Source organism: Trachurus japonicus, chromosome 24 (genome assembly GCF_045865225.1).
Source record: "Trachurus japonicus isolate A0001 chromosome 24, Traja_1.0".
In the NCBI taxonomy this organism is placed as follows: domain Eukaryota; kingdom Metazoa; phylum Chordata; class Actinopteri; order Carangiformes; family Carangidae; genus Trachurus; species Trachurus japonicus.
Window position 1 is genome coordinate 10,630,154 of NC_140930.1, and position 18,681 is coordinate 10,648,834.

Consider the following 18,681-nt stretch of genomic DNA (forward strand, 5'->3'; position numbering starts at 1 on the left):
GTTTCCATGATTTACTACAGCAGTTAATCTTCATTTTCCGACCGTGATCGAATTCTCACAGTAATTAATAGTCACGGTGTTGATGTAAGAAGCTGCGATGACTCAGACGGTCGTGACTGGTGATTAACAGCAGTAGTGACAGCGCTGAGCTGAATAAGCAGGTGTGTCATTTGAGAGATGTCATGCAGCCATGACTCCAAACAGTGTTGCTGTTATTGCCACCAAAATGTCACTTGATTAAATTATTGCCAGCTGAAAGTAACACTCTGCAAACCCCTGAAGCGAGCGGCCGATGCCAGGCCGCCAACCCACACTCTCATTATTACCGCGAGGCGAGCCAGCACACCGGCTGGCACTGCCCAGCGCCAACGTGACGGCCTCGTGCTCACACACACACACACACATAGAAACACACAGGCTCTGTTCGGGGCCTTTATAACAATGCATCCTACAACAGATTGCTTTCTCTGTCCCATGAAATGTACACTGTTCTCAGGTCAGCGCTGGCACCGGTCTGTCCGGTTGGCCAAAGTTACTGTAGGTTTTTTCCTTCCAACTCAGTTGGCTCGAGACGCGCTCGCAGTTCTTTTGTGATTTCTTCCCCCCGTGGCGGAGGATGAAGAGGACGTTTGTGAGAGCGGCAGCCTGGTGCACGGAGGCTGGAAAGAAAAGGAAGCTGTGGTTAAAGACGGTCGGTCGGCCGGCCGGCGCTCGGTGCCACGTCAGCGAACCCAGTGGTGCTGGTTTCACAGAGTGCAGCGGCGGCGGAGACACAGGACTGGAGACGATGTTGTTTGTGAGGAAGAAAGAAAGAAAGAAAGAAAGCTGGTTTTTGTCCATGGACTGTTAATGAGCAAAATGTGTTTCATTGTGCACTTGTTTTTTGAATGGGTAGATAAAGTTAATTGGAAATGCATGGTCATTGTCAGGCTCATGTGCCTTCATGCACAGTTGGACACATTCACATGGAGAATCTGTCCGCTACAACCTCACTGAGCAGCTCCATCAGAGGGTTACAGTATTTAACATTTCTTATCTCTTACTACAGTTTTAATCCACATTGAAAACAACAGTGAATCAAAATGTGCAGAATTTGAAACTAACTTCACTTGGAAACAAACAGAGCAGGACCATTAATATGCATTCACCTAACATTTTTTAAGACATAAGACTTTTTATTGATCCCACCGTGTGGGAAATTCACTTGTAACAGTAGCAAAGAGTACAGGATATGTAAAGGAGTAGGGAATAAAAGATATAAATAATTTACTATGTACAAAAAATATATAAAAAACAAAGATATGTACTGTTATGTACAAAATATTATTTAAAGAGACCCCGAGAAGTTTGCTTTTGGTTATAAAAGAGTCTATAAAAGAGTGGATGAATCTACGTTACCCACACTTGTTAACAGTGTTGGGAACGTTACTTTTAAAAAGTAATTAGTTATAGTTACTAATTACTTCTCCCAAAAAGTAACTGAGTTAGTAACTCCACTACTTCACTATAATAGTAACTAGTTACCAGGGAAAGTAACTATTGCGTTACTTTTTCTTTCTTTTTTTTAAGTTTAAATATGTCGAAGAATTTGGATTTTTTTTCTCTCATTTTTAAATTGTATTTTATTGTTTTCATATATTTCACTGATCGCAATTATGGAATGCGAGTGGGTGTACGCCATTTTCGTCTTTTCGCCGTACACAAAAGCAGTTTTACACCCTCTTTGATAAATGAGGCCCCTGATCTGTGGTGAAGACGTACAGAGACCTGCCACAGTGTCACGGTGCATTAATATAAACTCTGTCCTCAGACTGTCCTGACTGTCCCTGAACACCACACAGAGACAACATGGAGCTGTGTGACAGGTTGAGTTTTATTTATCATGATAATTAATACATACTTAGTAACAAGCCTTTGATCGCGGTGTGATGATGATCGTTGCCGGGAAAAGCAGCCGTCGACCGACCGGCCAGCGAGCGGTGGTGGTGGTTCTGTGGACGGACGCGCCTCGTCGCTGAGAGAGGTCAGAGAGCTGCGTATGCGAGTGGCTGGAGTTGACAGAAAGCGCCGTGGTCACTCGGATAACCACTCTCTTTTACAATTGTGGGCGAGCAGAAAAGAAAAAGGAAAAAAACAAACCCATCTCTGAACATTCATCTTATTGTTCAGCAGCTGAAGATCACGTCAGGTTCCACTGCCGTCGGCCAAGAGCAGAAACCTGAAGCTGCAGTGGAAACACAACTCACCAAACTGGACCGAGGAGGACTGGAAAAAGAAAAGAAAAAAAAATACAAAACGCCGCCTGGTCTCATGAATCTGGTCAGGAGTTTTGGCGTCAACAACGTGAATTCATGGAGCCAACCTGCCTTATGTCGCAGTGCAACAGGCCGTGGGTTTCCTGGCACCTCACGGCCTCCTTCACATCAACCATCATGGTTCACATGCATGTGTTGTTGTTGTTGCCGACCATGTTATTCCCTTTATGGGCAGAACTCGGCATCTTTTGGCAGCTTGAGTGTGTGAAGCTGAACATGGAGCAGAAATGTTCTGGATTTCTTTCTTTTTTCTTTTTTCTTTTTGGATTGCTGTCGTGCATTTGAGGTCGTTTCTCTGCGCTTTTTAAATTAACATTGTCATGGATGGAGAAACAAACCAAATGTTATCCAGAGCACCAGTTGTTGTGTTGGATAATTAAAGCTTATCCCACAGACTTATTCCATATGCACACACAGAGACAGACTGACTGACTCTCCTCTGTGTGTTTTTCAACAAAGCAGTGAGAGGCCTAATTTTTTGTTATTGTTTGACCACAATAAAAAAAATATCTTTATGTATGTTTACATTGTCAACTAGGGATGTCACGATTACTTGTTTTGACAATTAATCGTGGTATTAAACGCCACAATTAATTAATTGTAAAGATTCCTAAATACCGTCACTTTCCAAAAAACATGATGGTGGAACCATATCGGCAGATGTGCGCAAAAATAAAGGTGAATGCTCAGATACTGGTCCATTTATCTAACGTAACATGAATTGGTAGGAATTTAAATGTTAGCGTGTCATTTTTAATAATAAAAAAAATGAAGCAAAACAAAAAACGATTAAAATAAATGCAAATATTTGGTATAGATGACAATTTATGACCTGAAACATTTCCCCTGGGGGATTAAGAATTGGTCATATATTAATAGATACTTGAAACATTTTGTATAAACAATGAGTAATGTAATTATATTTTGACTGTATTTGATTTTACACATTCATAGTGTTGTGAAATTAATTAGTGCATATTAATAATCGTGATAATCGTAGTACCGTGATTATTTCTCTGACAATTATTGTACCAAGAAAATTTATAATCGTGACATCCCTAGTTTGACCACAATAAAAAAATATCTTTATGTATGTTTACATTGTCAACTCATAAATGTTAATTAATTGTGCTCCTGAACCGTCTCCACAGTGTGTGTCAGTTCCTGGCTCGGTGTCAGAGCCCGACAGGAGGTTTTGCTGGAGGACCAGGACAACACGCCCACCTAGCGCCCACCTACGCTGCCGTCAACGCCCTCTGCATCATTGGCACCGAAGAGGCCTATAACGTTATAAACAGGTACGGTTACACATGCAACATTAGAAAAACAGACTTTAAACAGAGTTACTTTTATTGTTGCACTATTATGATATTTTATGTTCCCACATTGGGTAAGTGCAGAGAATAAAACTAAGAAGCTGAGTTCAACACGTACTGTATGTAGAAGAGGACAAACACTGTGTATCTGAGGCCAAACTTCTCAGCAGCTGTGATGTAGATCATGAGTTTTGCTGTCAGCACTAGTTTGGCTTTCCAGACCCCAGGAGTTTTTGAGATGATCTGCAAATTTGTCACGGCGACTTTCCTAGAGAGATAAACTCAAGAGTTGCACCGTGGACAATAAATAGTGGAATATACACAACACTGTGTATCAGATTAAACTTCAGGTATCAAAATGTGTTTGTACTGAAATCCTCTACAGTCCAGGTCATAAGTACTTCCATAAGACAGTTGCACATTAGAAATAGAAACATTGATGCTACATTAAAGCACCATGTCTCAGCTTTCAGTTTTCGGTTTACATCAATATAGACAGACGTATGTGGACGTTTGCGGCGTAGTTGTCTGTCTACGTGAGGAGAAGATCATAATAAGGCTCACAAATAAAAATGTGTGTCAGAGAGGTGTTGGTTTGTCAGAATCAACCGCTGGGTCCAGTCTAAACAAGCAGGTGCATCAGAAAACTAGGAAACTGCAAACGACCCGGTCGGTTTATGGTTGGAAATCATTTGCATTGGAGAAGAAAAAGCCTTTTTATGCCTGAGCAGAAAGTGGAGGTGGAGGCGTACATGTCTCTCTGTCTCTGAGGCTTTTTATCAGGGGTTTGCATCTTGTGGTGAAGTTGACAGAGAGGAACAGGCTGCAGTTTGCAAAAAAAAAAAAACTAAAAAAATAATCCAGTTACTTTTGAGTCACTAAACTTTTGACCTCATGTTTTATAAGAGGCTTTATCTCCCACACACTTCTGTCTATACTGAACTGCTCAAATTAAATCTTTATCCAAGAGTATCTCCCCAAATTCCTACATTATTTCTTAATGTATTGTGTATAAGATAATAGCCAAGTGCTTTTATCACTGTTTTCTCAGCTTTTTCTGTAATTAGGCCCCTTTTTGACCCTGTGCAAAAAGATAATTTTGCCCAAATCCTGACAAAATAAAAACCTTTATTAATTCATGCAAACATGTCTACATGTATATGAGTAAAAAGCTATATTTTAGATATCTATATTTATATCTCTGGCTGTGAATCATGTGAAAATGAAATGTAAACACCTGTAAAAACCATATTTCTACACTTTATTATTGTAAAGACATCAATAGCTTTAATTAATATCTGTCAACCTCAGAGCGTTGGTATTGTTTTATTTCATAATGAGTTTTGATCTGTCCAAACACTAATGGTCTGGACCGTATGTTGTATCAGGCTTATGACAAAAAAAAACATCATGAAATCCCCCAGTCACATTACTGAGCGTTTAATTAGTGTTTGAAATTCATTAATTAATTGACACGTTCAAATCCTCTTGAGTGTAATTATATTTTTCTGCAGTGCTACATCATATTAGCTCTGACCTTTTAAACAGTCGTAGGAAAACAAAACAGAAACCTCTTTAAGATGCTATTTACACAGAAGCTAATTATAACCATTTGTATTGCAGAGGTGTGTTTACGTGACCTTTTTACTCCTCATTTTCTCTGTATTTATGACGGACTAACTGGCACAGTGAAGCTCAAGCTACTGATGCTCTCACTCGTGATTCCTGTTTCATTGATGTGATGCAGCTCCTGACAGCAGGTGTTATTGCTGCATAAGTGCTTTAATGAATTCTCTCTTCTTCTCCTTCTCTTCTTTCCTGTCACCCCCTCCTCTCCTCTCCTCTCCTCCGTCTCTCTCTTGTTCCCGTGTTGACCCCGTCTCTAGGGAGAAGCTGCTAGATTTCCTATGGTCAGTGAAGCAGCCAGATGGCTCGTTTGTGATGCACGTTGGAGGCGAGGTGGATGTCAGGTGAGAATCCACAAGATTATAATATAATATCCTCCTCCTCCTCCTCCTCCTCCTCTACTATCCAGCTATTAGTCTCCACCGGCTTTGATTTCATGGCTTTTCACGGTTTTATAGTATTTGTTCATTGTCACAATGCTGAAAGACCCAAGACGAAAAGATGTAATTTATTTAAAACATTGTGGGTTTTCATTATTGTATATCGTTGTTCAACAGTCAGAAATATTTTCACAGCTAAATTTTGCTCACTGAATCTTCTCATGAAATAAGTAGGACATTTTTAAAAAGTACATCGCCTTTTCTTCTCCTATCCCTCTGCATTTTTTTATGCTCTTTTGTTCGTCTTGGTGTGGGTAGAAAAGAGGAGAAATACCCACATCTCTTCTCTCTCTCAGTGCTATGTGGGGCAGTGGGTTTTCTTTTTTTTTTTAATAAGCAGCTTTGAGGTATCATTTTCTGTTTCCACAAAGAACCTCAGCAGTCAAACTAAACTTCCTCAGTCTCTGAGGCGTCTCTTATCTGCTGCCAACCAATTACTGTTCTACTGTCATTATGTATTATTCAGCTCTTTAGCTTATCACTCGCTGCCCTGTCAAAAACATGCATGTCCAACTTTTCATAAACTAAGAAAAGCTGCCTCGTTTTACCTTAAACTTGGGAGCATAAATAGTTTTTAATTTACCTGAGGGACCACAGGGTGTTTTATTGTTTCGTTTTGAAGACATGAACCCAAGGCTGCCCTGAGGGAGAAGTAATGATACCAGGTGGATTATCTCAGTGAAATTAAGTAAACCAATCTTGCAGTTACATAGTTTCCACTAGACAGCGACCAATAAAAACACGCAAACAATAAAAAACAAAAAAGAAGCCCAGAACCCAATTAAAGTATAAAAATTGTCTGTTTTTATCATTGTCAACAGATCTCATGAAAAGACCAAAACCTACAGTGACATAATCCTATTAAGAACATTCATTATTAAGCTTTAAAACATTTGTCATGTTTCATCACGCTGATGAACACTCTGGCTCATTTTGTCTCAGTCACATTTTACTGTAGCATGTCGCTGCTGGAAACACTCAGTAGAGAACTAAATGTGTGTTAATCCACAGCTGGAAATAGTCTCCAGCAAATCCACCAGCTCCTCCTGTTTCACAAACATCTTCTAAGGAAGCTACTGAGCCTTTTTTTTTAAATGTATTTTAACTATTTATACATTCTCTGTTTTTAAAGATTTATATTATGATTATTTATGAGATGTGTTAACAGTAATAGAAAGTGTAGTCTAGTCTAGAGCACTAGTCCTGAACCTCGATTTCACAAGAAATATGACCATTTTGATTAAAAAGAAAATAAAAACTCATCCAAATCCAGCACCTGTGTCCCAGTTCAGGGGCTTTATCCAATTATGTCCCCTTTTTTCAACTATATGTAACATTCATATTGAACACAGAATTCAAACTATGCTATAATTTGAACACTGTTCAACATCACAATATAAAGAACAACAAGCACCGACAACAATAAAAAGGCACAATCTGAATTGAATTATTATACTAGGGGAAATCCAAAGGAGAAATAGTCGAATAGTTTTTGCTGCTATCAGATTTTTCTGTTTTCATTTGAATCTTTACAAATATGACTGGAGGGCAAACTCTCAAGTCATTTTATCATTCAGTCTATCATGTTGCAATGATTCATCTCAGAAGGACTTGGAATTATTGAAAAAGAGGAAGTGGAACATGAATATATTGTGTTTCGAGGACGTTGCTGATGTGTACAGCCATCTCCTACCGAAACCCAACCTATCCCAAGATCCATTGCGCGCCGGTAACAAATAATAAAATAAAAAGGGGCCACATTTTCATAGACCACGTCTCTGCGGCCTCTGAATTGGGACACAGCTAATGTCCTTTTAACAGCTTCTGGATGACAGTGGTGAAATAAACTATTCCAGGCTTGTTTGTTGGATGAATGCACTGCAGCGTTCCCTCTGGTCTCATCAAGCCTTTTGTTAATAGTCATAAAAAGCCAAATTAGCATCTGCCTTCGGTTCTTGATAAGTTATTAATTCTAAAAGCTCTCCAGCCTCTCGATGGCAGAGGAAATAAAACATGCAGAAGCTGGGATGGCTCCACAAATGTGAACACAGGTGAAACACAAAAGACAAAATGGATGTTTATGCTGCTGCTGCTGTCGGTCTAAAAATACAGAGCCCTGGACGATAAAGACTTCCTGTTCAGCCGCCTCTCTCTTTGTTGATTTCTATCAACATGACTGTGTTTTTTTTTTTTTTTTTTCCCCTTTTTCATAGGAGTGCGTACTGCGCAGCGTCTGTAGCATCGCTCACAAACATCCTCACGCCAAGACTGTTTGAGGATACGACCAACTGGATCCTCAGGTACCAACAAAGCCCCTCAGAGAGCTTTATTCAGTTCAACACTGTTTGGTCCTTCCTCTTTTTAAATCAAGGAAGTGTCTGAGTGTGTGTGTGTGTGTGTCCTCCTCTGTGTCCAGTTGTCAGAACTGGGAGGGGGGTCTAAGTGGAGTCCCAGGTCTGGAGGCCCACGGCGGGTACACCTTCTGTGGCACGGCCGCCCTCGTCATCCTGGGCAAAGAACATATGCTGGATCTCAAAGCCTTGCTGGTGAGGAGCCCAATGACAGTTTATCTATTTCTAAGGTTATTACAAACAAACAGAAACATTAAAAAGACACAAGAGGTGGATCAAGTATACAGGTCTATCAAGTACAGACAGTCCTGTTCAAATATTGCTCTAATACACGAACACATACAATGAAAGTCACATTTTTACTGTAGTAAAGATACAAAAGCATTCAAAAATACTTTTTGTTGTAGTCAACATGTTGTTGTATTGTCCCACAGTGCAAATACACGACATAATGAGTCTGAAACAACCTACTGAATAATTGACTAAGGAAACCTGTAGATAAAAAGCTTGTAGAATAAAACCCTATAATAATAATAATAATAACTGTGAACATTAAACAACAGGGGTCTCCCTTTGTTTATTATGTAGTGTCCTAGTGCCAGGTTGAAACATGGCTGACAGTGTAGGAGTTTTGTTTTTTCTCCTATGATGGAAACAGCATTATGGTCGACTGCATTTTCAAAAAGAAGGGAAATTCATTACGTTGACTAAGACGCTGCTTCCTTAACAGAAATGTTTTACAGTGCTGCTTTTGTAACCGTCCACTCCCCTGTCCCCTGTCCCCTGTCCTATAGGAATCTATAGTTTTCAGCCTTTGTGCTGAAGGAACATCCCTGTTGTTGGTTGCCGTGACGCCAGGCACCGACATCAACACATAGATGTGATAAAATAAGAATATATTGTTATGACTCAGTGAGATTCCACTGAGCAAAACAACTGATAACGCCCTGGTGAGCAGCCATTTTGTTCTGAAATGCTGCAGTGAAGCTCACAGCTTTGGTCTTTTTTTTTTTTTGCTTTTGCTTATTTTAGATTCCTTTAGATGTGTGTTCAGGGAACGTTTCCTGTCTGGTGGAGCCTTTCAGCGTCGGGTCTTCAAGCAGCAACTTTTCATTATTTCATCTCACTTGTTTAGTCACCAGGCTCCTGACATAAGACGGAGGTCAAAGAGCTTGTGTCTCTTTTCCTACAGTGTCGGGACTGTTGAGGATGTAATGTTTAATCCTCTATAGGGAAATTCTCTCGTCATTTCCCTGCTTCCACAGGAGTTAGAGATCAGAGCAGCAGCCCTGTGGCTTTATGTGGCCTGGGCAGATGCTTGCTGACACAAAGCTTAAGGTCACTGGGCGAGAGATAGAGAGTCACTGGTTGGGCGGCCTGCAGCAGTTTTACTCAGTCTCTTATTTTGAATGATTGAATGAATGAATGAATTTATTTATTTCGGTATATCAAGCTTATATAACCGAAAGGGTGTAGGTTGAAGCCAAAGCTTATATACCCCTACCCCTTTTACCTTAAAAAATTAAAAAAAAAATATATATATATATATATATATGCATTAATACAATAGGATCCGATCACAGACATTTGAAATTAATTAGTACATTTAAATTTCTGATCACAACAAAATAAAGAATTGTACACAGCGCATAACCCAAAATAGTACAAAATCATTGAACTTAATTTTCCATACTGTAACGAGAAATGATGTTGTTCTTATAAAGTTTTTTAAAGCTGACTAGAGTACAGCATAATTTAATATTTTCAGGACAATTATTCCAGATGTTAACCCCTCTAACAGAAAGACAGTGATTTTTTACAGTAGTTCGAGTCTTTGGTTTCTCAAATAATAGTGGTCTTCTCAGGTTATAACTGGAATCCTTCATTTTAAACAGATTCTGGATATCTTGAGGAAGAAGTTTATTTTTTGCTTCGTACATGGTTTGTATTGTAATGTAATCAACTAAGTCCCTGAATTTCAAAATGTTCAGGCGACTAAATAGTGAGTTGGTTGGCTCATTTTGAAATGAGAGTCAGAGCTTTGCAGTAAATGTTGAGCTCTTGTCTCAGTCTTACAGCAACACATTCAAATCCCGTGTGGTAATAAAGTTACATTTGCATGTGACTGGTCAGGAAACGTGTTACCCACACTCTGGCGGACTGAGGCTCCTCCTCGGTCGGCGGTAACGCTGATGTCACAGGTGAACAGGGGGAGTGTCGTGTCCTCTTGAGGTGTCCCGTGTCACGGCCCCCTCCCCTCCCCCTCTCCCCCTCTCCTCCTCCCCCCAGCGTATGGATCTGTGTCTCGGTGGTTTAACCTGAGTGTCAGTGGAGTTGCCAGAGTTGGTCTTTGGTGGTGTGTGGGTGAAGGTTGTAAGTCGACACCAGGTCGAGAATATCTACAGCAGCGCGGCTCGTCTGCCGCAGCGTTATCACCGCTTCACATCTGTGTCTGACGGCTCAGAAATGAGCAGCGATTTAGAATATTTTCATATTGTGTACCAACAAGCAGCTCCAGCTATGGAAATCAAATAGTCGATCGAAACACTGATCAAAAACGAACATAATATGAAGCCCTAACATGATAATCTGCAGAAAATTGTTATAAATTGTATATTTTTGTTGAAAATTCAAGTGTCATATACAGCAATCTACAAATATATCCTCTCATGTAGTTGCAAAATAAAATGAACAATGACGGTAACAACAATACTTATTATAATAATAACAAATTATAAATGAATCAAACTGAGTCATATACAGTAAAATAAACAAACATCAACACAATGGAATAGAATAAAAGGCAGCTGCCATGCTTTTATGTTTTCCCTGTAACGTTTCCTTTTCAGTCAGTGATATCGTTGGGCATGAAATGTTAATGGATACATCTGGAAACATCTGTTTGCAAACATCTGTCTGTGCAGAGTCTAAATCTGTGCTTTATGTATCTGTATCTATATCGCCGGTGATGCTGAGTTTCTTTCTTCCCAGCTGTAATAATATTTTTAACCTTTTCGAAGATGATGCAGCGTCAAGAGTGAACGCAACAAAAAAAAGAAAAAAGTCTTTCATCTAGTTTCTCCTTTTACGTGTAGCGATGTGGGATGAGTCACACTGAATATGAAACAGTCCCAGTTTCATCAGGGAGACGATGAATTAATCATTGACACTGAGAAGAGGTTCGTGTGTGTGTGTGTGTGTGTGTGTGTGTGTGTGCAGCCTCTCAGATTCTCCTCGCATGCTTAGATTTATTTTTTCGCTCGGTATTACAGAAGTTTCGTTTTCAGGAATGACGGCGAGCGGCGGAGCGATGAGTGGGAAGGCGACAGATTTAACTTACAGGGTGTGATTGAGATGATATGATTGATTTGATGCTGTGTGTGTGTGTGTGTGTGTCCGTGTGTCCGTGTGAGTGTGTATCAACATCAACACCAGCTGCTTCATTTGACTGTGAGAGTCACATGTGAACTGTCAGGTATAAAGAGGAAGGGAAGCTTCATGTTTCCCACCGCGCTGCTCGTCAATGAATGATCGGTCTGTCTGGTTCAAGTCAAATACTGACTGAAGTGACGTCTGCAGCGTGTGTGTGTGTGTGTGTGTGTGTGTGTGTGTGTGTGTGTTAATGATGCTGATTACACTCTGAGGTAAATGTGTGAAGGTCAAAGAGAAACTAAAACCAGCCTGTGTGATACATATTTACTAAGAGCAGATGCATATCCAGTCTTCAGAGCCTGCTGTGTGTACATACTGCATGTTGCTCAGCTACAGTGAGACACACACACCCTACACACACGCACACACACACACACACACACACACACACACTCCTCTCTCTCTGTGTGTGAAACACTGAGATAAATCCCTGAGCTAATATTAATAAACTAAACGTCGTCGTCGTCCACAGACGGACCCAGACCCCAGCTGGTGTCATACCCAGTTTCCCATAATTACTCGATCCAAGGCCAGGAAAAAGGACTGGATGTGCACCAATTAGTGGTTTCCATAGCAACAATACTACAAAAAGTTCCCTTTTCTCTATTTTTTTTTTTTGTTGAAAATATTAAAACACAACAACGACGTCTTTCTCATCTCTGCCTCTGGTCCTGGTCTGGTTTCTCTCTCTCTCTCTCTCTTTGTGTGTCTGACCAGAGTTTAACATTGTCACAGTTTTCAAAGTGCTGCACATAATGGGGTTATTTCTCTTTTTCATTGTTTGTAATGTGTGTGTGTGTGTGTGTGTGTGTCCTCCTCAGCGGTGGGTGGTCAGCAGGCAGATGCGATTCGAGGGCGGCTTCCAGGGCCGCTGTAACAAACTGGTGGACGGCTGCTACTCGTTCTGGCAGGCTGGACTCCTGCCTCTACTGCACAGAGCCTTATTCAAAGAAGGTACCTGCTATAGTAGGGTTTATTATTGTTTTTGTTGTTATTATTATTTCAGTTCAACATGTAATATTCTACAGCAGTGGTGTCAAACTCATTTTAGTTCAGGGGCTTCACACAGGGTAATTCAATCTCAAGTGGGCCGAACGATTAAAATAGTAGCATAATATCCTTTAAAGGGAGGAGTTTTGGCAAAGCTAAGTGTTTTCACACTACATTTATGAGCCTCCGCGCACCGTGAAATTCTTTGACCGGCGCAAGACAGACTCATGTTTTCATTCATCAAGAATTAAAGTCAGAGGTTCAAAGAGGTTCACATACCGTCGTAGTTCCGACCATAAACGGCGATTCGGCTGCGTTATTCTCATGACTCGCCACAAAGGAAACGCTGGTCGGCTCGACCAGCATTTCCGCCACCACTAATAATAACAAAATAACGATAGAGACAGAACGATATATTTATCGAAAATGGGCCCATTAACAAGTGTGGGTAGCGGAGATTCATCCACATTAACGTGAGACTTTTTTATAACCGAATAGAAACTCCTCGTTGTCCCTTTAAATAACTAGAGCTCTAAATTTCCCCCTTTGTTTTAGTGTAAAAAAGTGCAAGTACAAGATAAATACAAAACATTTTTAACAACCTGGAATTTCTTGAGAAAATAAGTACGTGCAATTCAGCAATATCATGCCTCTTCTGTCTTCTTTTTCACACTTGGCAAATTTATCCGGCCCGCAGGATAAATTGTTCTACAGTCACATGTTCAATATCAGCACAGACACACGTCTTATTAAACCGTCTGTGAGTTTCTGTGTCCGTCCAATGTCCAGGTACAGGAATGGGTGGTGCAGAGGATAACGGTGTTATCTGCATTTGACCGATAAAGGTTATTAGGAGGCGATGTATAATGTTATAATTCAGATAAGGATGACATGATGTGAAAATTAAGTGACAAATTTAAAATGAATACTCGCAGCTGTTAATCACGGTGTAATCAAGATGTGTCACAACATAGTTGTACAGTGTCAGCAGCACCGTAAGTGGTGTGTTGCTACGGAGACGCCCTGGTCAATGATAAATGGACATGTTAACTTGCTTGGTACAAGACCCACACAAAACAAGAATCACATCATGATGAGTTGTGTTATTGTTCAAGTTAAAAGGAAAAGGAAAAATAGACATTCACACTGAAATCGCAATATCTGCCCATATAATGACAATACGCAGCCTCATTAATATAGATAATAAGAAAATATTAAATCTCAGGACAAATACACACACATATATATATACGCATAAAACACAGAATAATGAAACTTAATTGCATCTGCACACACACAAATATGTAAATGTCATCATACACACACCAATATATGTACAACTGTTGATACACATATGTAAATAAGATGAGAAACTGTCATTTTGACCAGTTCTAACCAGTTTATCAATTCATCATCGCTGCTTTTTTCATCGGAGGGTCAAAGTCAACATCAGCTGAACTCACACACCTGTGAAAACAATCAGAACTGTTCATCATTAACAAAATGTGATTTTGTTTCACAATTAACCATGAACAAAAACAGTTGAAGGTGTAATTTAATACAGTTTTCAGTGCAGCTCCTTTGTCCTTCAGAGGAGCTGGTCAGTGAAGGTCTGGCCAGTCCTACCTGCTCCAGACTGCAGACCGGCTCTCTGGCTGTATTGTTTGCTTCCATTAACAACAACACAATGCGTCTGTGCTAGTGGGGATCGGCCGGGTCACAGACGATCCTCCCATTTGATCCTGTTGTCCTGGAAAAGCAAAGCTGCGTTTTGAAGGAGCCTTTGAAGTCAGACATGACCAGTCACACGGGTGTGTTGTAAATCAGTCTTCAAAAGCCCCTGAATTCAGACACAGCTGGTGTGTGTGTGTGTGTGTCAATGTTAGGCACGTTACTTTTAAAAAGTAATAAAAGAAGTTACACTTAAGCCCAAAAGTATTCATACCCCTGTCAAATGCAAGGAATTTCTTAGTTTTTTCAGTTACAGATTAGTATTTCAACTCAGATTTGACATGAATAGGACATGGAGGAAAGTCTGGAGCCATGACTAATTTATTGAAGAAAAGTTACACTGTTAAAAGTGTTTATTTATGGTAATCAAACGTTGACAAAAAATCACCATGTCCAAAATTATTCATACCCCAGTGGTATAGAAGACAAATAACCATAGGATGTTTGAACAAACCATTCTCCTTAAGGGTATAACCTCCTAACTATAACCCTAACCTCGTGTTTATCTGGAACTAACCAACACACTCACTCTCTTGTGAGGGAGATAAATGGCTTTTTTCCGACTAGTTGATGGACTGAAAAAAAAAAAAGTGTACATAACGTACACTTTAACTGCTGTATTATTATTTTGTGATGGGAAATGGAATTCTTGAGTAAAAATAACGGAGCATGTTATTGTCAGTAACGGTAACGGCGTTATAATGGGGGAAACAGTAACTTTTTTGATTACTTGTTACTGAAAAAAGTAGCGCCATTATTCTCATCACTGGTTTGTGTGTGTGTGTGTGTGTGTGTGACGTCATGGTCGGGTTTTGTTTTTGCGCAGGAGAGTCTTCAAAAGCCCCTGAATTCAGACACAGCTGGTGTGTGTGTTTTAAAAAGTAATAAAAGAAGTTACACTTAAGCCTAAAAGTATTCATACCCCTGTCAAATACTAGGAATTTCTTAATTTTTTCAATTACAGATTAGTATTTCAACTCAGATTTGACATGAATAGGACATGGAGGAAAGTCTGGAGTTACAATGTTAAAGGTGTTTATTTAATTAAACATTAACAAAAAATCACCATGTCCAAAATTATTCATACCCCAGTGATACAGAAGACAAATAACCATAGGATGTTTGAACAAACCATTCTCTTTAAGGGTCTATTTCAATGTTTTTTTTTTATAAAATGCTCAAACATGTCAAATTACTTGGACTCGCCCCCCTAACCCCCTAATATAACCATAACGGAGCCTGTCTGTATGGAGGAGTTGGTTAGATCCAGATAAACATCTTTTTTCTGACTAGTTGATGGACTAAAACAAAATCAAAAAAATTGTCAGTAACGAACGTGGCGTTATAACGGGGGAAACAGTAACTTTTTTGATTACTTATTACTGAAAAAAGTAGTGCCGTTTAGTAACGCTGTTAAACATTAACGCCATTATTCTCATCACTGGTGTGTGTTACGTTTCTGCTTGTGTGTGTGTGTGTGTGTGTGACGTCATGGTCGGGTTTTGTGTTTGCGCAGGAGAGTCGGAGCTGAGTCGGCAGCGGTGGATGTTTGAGCAGCAGGCCCTGCAGGAGTACATCCTCCTCTGCTGTCAGAACCCAACAGGGGGGCTCCTGGATAAGCCTGGCAAGTCAGTACCACACCATCTGGACACACACACACACACACACACACACACACTCGCTGTACTCCGTTACATGCTGACCAACCATATGAGCATCTGAACCATAGTAAATTGAATGTAAATTTTATAATCATCTGCTTTTTTATCTACATGTTATGAAAACCTTCTGTTGGTACGCTAGGCTTGGGGTCCACGTTGTCTAATGTCTGTTAATGTTTCATGTACTGTATTGTTAGTTTTGTACGTGCTTTATTGTTATGTGTGTGTGTGTGTATTCATACTGTTAATGTTTCGTGTGTATTGCAGTCTTGTATATGCTGTATTGTTTTGTGTTATACGGTATGTATCCAGGCTCCCGCAATAAGCTTTTGGTAGCTTCAATGGGAGACCTGATTCACACAAAAAATATGTGTTGTGTGTGTGTGTGTGTGTGTGTGTGTGTGTGTGTGTGTGTGTGTGTGTGTGAATAAACTTCATGAATATAAAAAAATATATGAACCACATATTAATTTTTCCTGTATTGTGTCTTTGTGTTATCTAGATCCAGAGACTTCTACCACACGTGTTACTGCCTGAGCGGCCTCTCCATAGCACAGCACTTTGGGAACGTGGACCTGCACCACGAGATGGTGCTGGGCCGGGACGAGAACAGACTGGTGAGGGAGGGGGGGGGGGGGGCAATGAGGGTGGATTAATTCATAGATTTAATATTAGAAGGGAACAAGACGCTGGAAGCTGCAGCACGTGTCTCACTTAGACAAACTAGAAGACGAGAGTCCACTCGGTGAATGAGACTCTCAGCGTAGCAGATGTAACGTAGCTGGTTTTAATCTGGTTGTTATTCATGTGATAATTATGTTCAGATTAGTTGTGTTGCAATATGTTTGTCACACAACACAAATGTGACTCTGGAATCGTTTAGGTTCATTAGTCTGGGTTTTATAGTTTTTTTTTACTTTTTTGCATTAAAGGGACAGTTCAACATTTTGGCAAATTGGCCCATTGCCTTATATAATCCCTATAGTTTTAGGAGTAGGTTCGTTACCTTTATTTGTCAGTGCAAGCTATTTTTAGAACGGCGGAGCAGAGCCGCGAGCTGCTCAGAGCTACACTACGGAGGCTCATGGGATTTCTTGGTTTCCCTCATCAAACTCATCAAATACACAATCCAACAACTACAAAACGCTCTGGTGGACAAGTTTTTTCAATATGTAAATACGCTGTCGAGAGTGAAGTCAAAATTTCTTCTCTGGTCAATCAAATTAGGAGTAGAGGTGAACTGAAAACTGAACGCATTCCTGGAGTGTAATGCTAAGAGTAGGTTTGTATTTCGACTTGATTCTCGAAGTGCATAATGAAAAAAAAAAATTCCTTTTTTTTCATGAGTGGAAATATTTCTTTCAAAGTATTTAAGATACTCCACAAGAAAAAGCTTCAACCAAGAGTACTGTTTATTTCCCAGCATGACAAGTCTCTCTCTGATTTAACAGTTTCTTCGAAAAACATGAGTATATTAGTTTATTTTCCCACCTAAATGTGTCAGTATTGACTCGAAGGAGACGAGCGTTAATCAGACAACTCATGGTTATAATTTAACTGAATACCAAACAGCATGATGTGATTAGCTGCAGCAGAGATGTTTATCTATCTTCCAGGTCCTTGAAAATGAAAATTATTTATTTTTTAAAAATTATATTAACTCAATGCCTTTGAAAGACCTTCATAAGCGTCTCATTTTCTCTTTGATTTGATTTCCTCCTCCACTTTATTGAACTAGCAGCTTGTTATTTGTGCAGGAGGCCGTTTGGATTTAACACATTCTCCTGCATCAACAGTGAACAGACTGAGACATTTGCAGTTTTGTGGTCTTGGGTGGGAGCGGTGGGGGGGATTACTTCTTGATCCAGGTTCATTTAGAGACAAATCTATAACAAGACCCTCTGACAGATGTTTGAGAAGTTAAAGTAAGACAAATGACGTGTGGTTAGACTTACAGATGTGAGCGGCTCTGACAGCGCGGCTGCTTTTATTTTTCTGTTTCCTGTTTCAATGACTGGCACTAACTGTTAACAGAAACCCCCGCCGCCCCTCCACTGCATGCATTGCTTGTGCACAACAGCCACATTAATATTCTGTTGCAGCTTCTCGTGTGCAGCCCCCAAACCCACTGAGTGCAGACAAAATGAATCATCCAGTATAGATATGAACCCTGCAACAAATACCGAGCATTAAAATTATTATACTATATACTCTGTTTATTTAAGAGGCTTTGATTCAACTGTGGAAACTTCTGAGCTTGTGTTATGTGGTAATGTTGCAATAGAAGCTCTTGTAATGTCTCGTCCACTGACACGAAACAACCACAACAAAAGGAAAAGGGAGAATTGACCCTGTATTTACGTGTTTTCATTTCTTGTTTTTGTTCACTTTTTATTTTCCGATGTTGCACGTTAACTCTCTGACACGTGTTATTTGCCTCTTATGCAACTAGTGAAAGATGCTGTTTTCTCTCCGAATTCAATGGAAAGTTTCCCTTCATAGTGAAAATAGTAATGACTGTTTTCTCATCGTTGTTTATTCTTCCACCTTGTTAAATAACAATCATGTGCAATAATCAATCATCGTCTGTTCAAACTGGCTGTTAAGGCATGTAAATGTTTAACTATCTTTTTTCTCTTCTCTTTTAATATGGGGGGGTCATATTGTTTGTTTTATTAGGGTGAATGGGTTCAACAATGTTTTCAAGCTGTCAGTTTTAAATATACTGTATTTGAGTAGACTCCCAGCCTTTCAATTTCTTCATAATAATCTTAAACAATTCAAGTAATTTCCAACCATTTCATGCAGTCTCCTTACAT

General features: G+C 39.8%; 1 protein-coding gene across 1 annotated transcript in view; it reads left to right on the forward strand.

The window, feature by feature from the left end:
- Positions 1–18,681, forward strand: part of fntb (farnesyltransferase, CAAX box, subunit beta) — a 29,159-nt gene that overhangs the window by 8,142 nt on the left and 2,336 nt on the right. Inside the window, exons 5-11 of the mRNA XM_085771276.1 lie at positions 3,467–3,613; positions 5,518–5,601; positions 7,911–7,997; positions 8,114–8,243; positions 12,302–12,434; positions 15,718–15,829; positions 16,365–16,479. Coding sequence (XP_085627402.1) covers positions 3,467–3,613; positions 5,518–5,601; positions 7,911–7,997; positions 8,114–8,243; positions 12,302–12,434; positions 15,718–15,829; positions 16,365–16,479 — 808 coding nt within the window. The remainder of the gene's footprint in view (positions 1–3,466; positions 3,614–5,517; positions 5,602–7,910; positions 7,998–8,113; positions 8,244–12,301; positions 12,435–15,717; positions 15,830–16,364; positions 16,480–18,681) is intronic.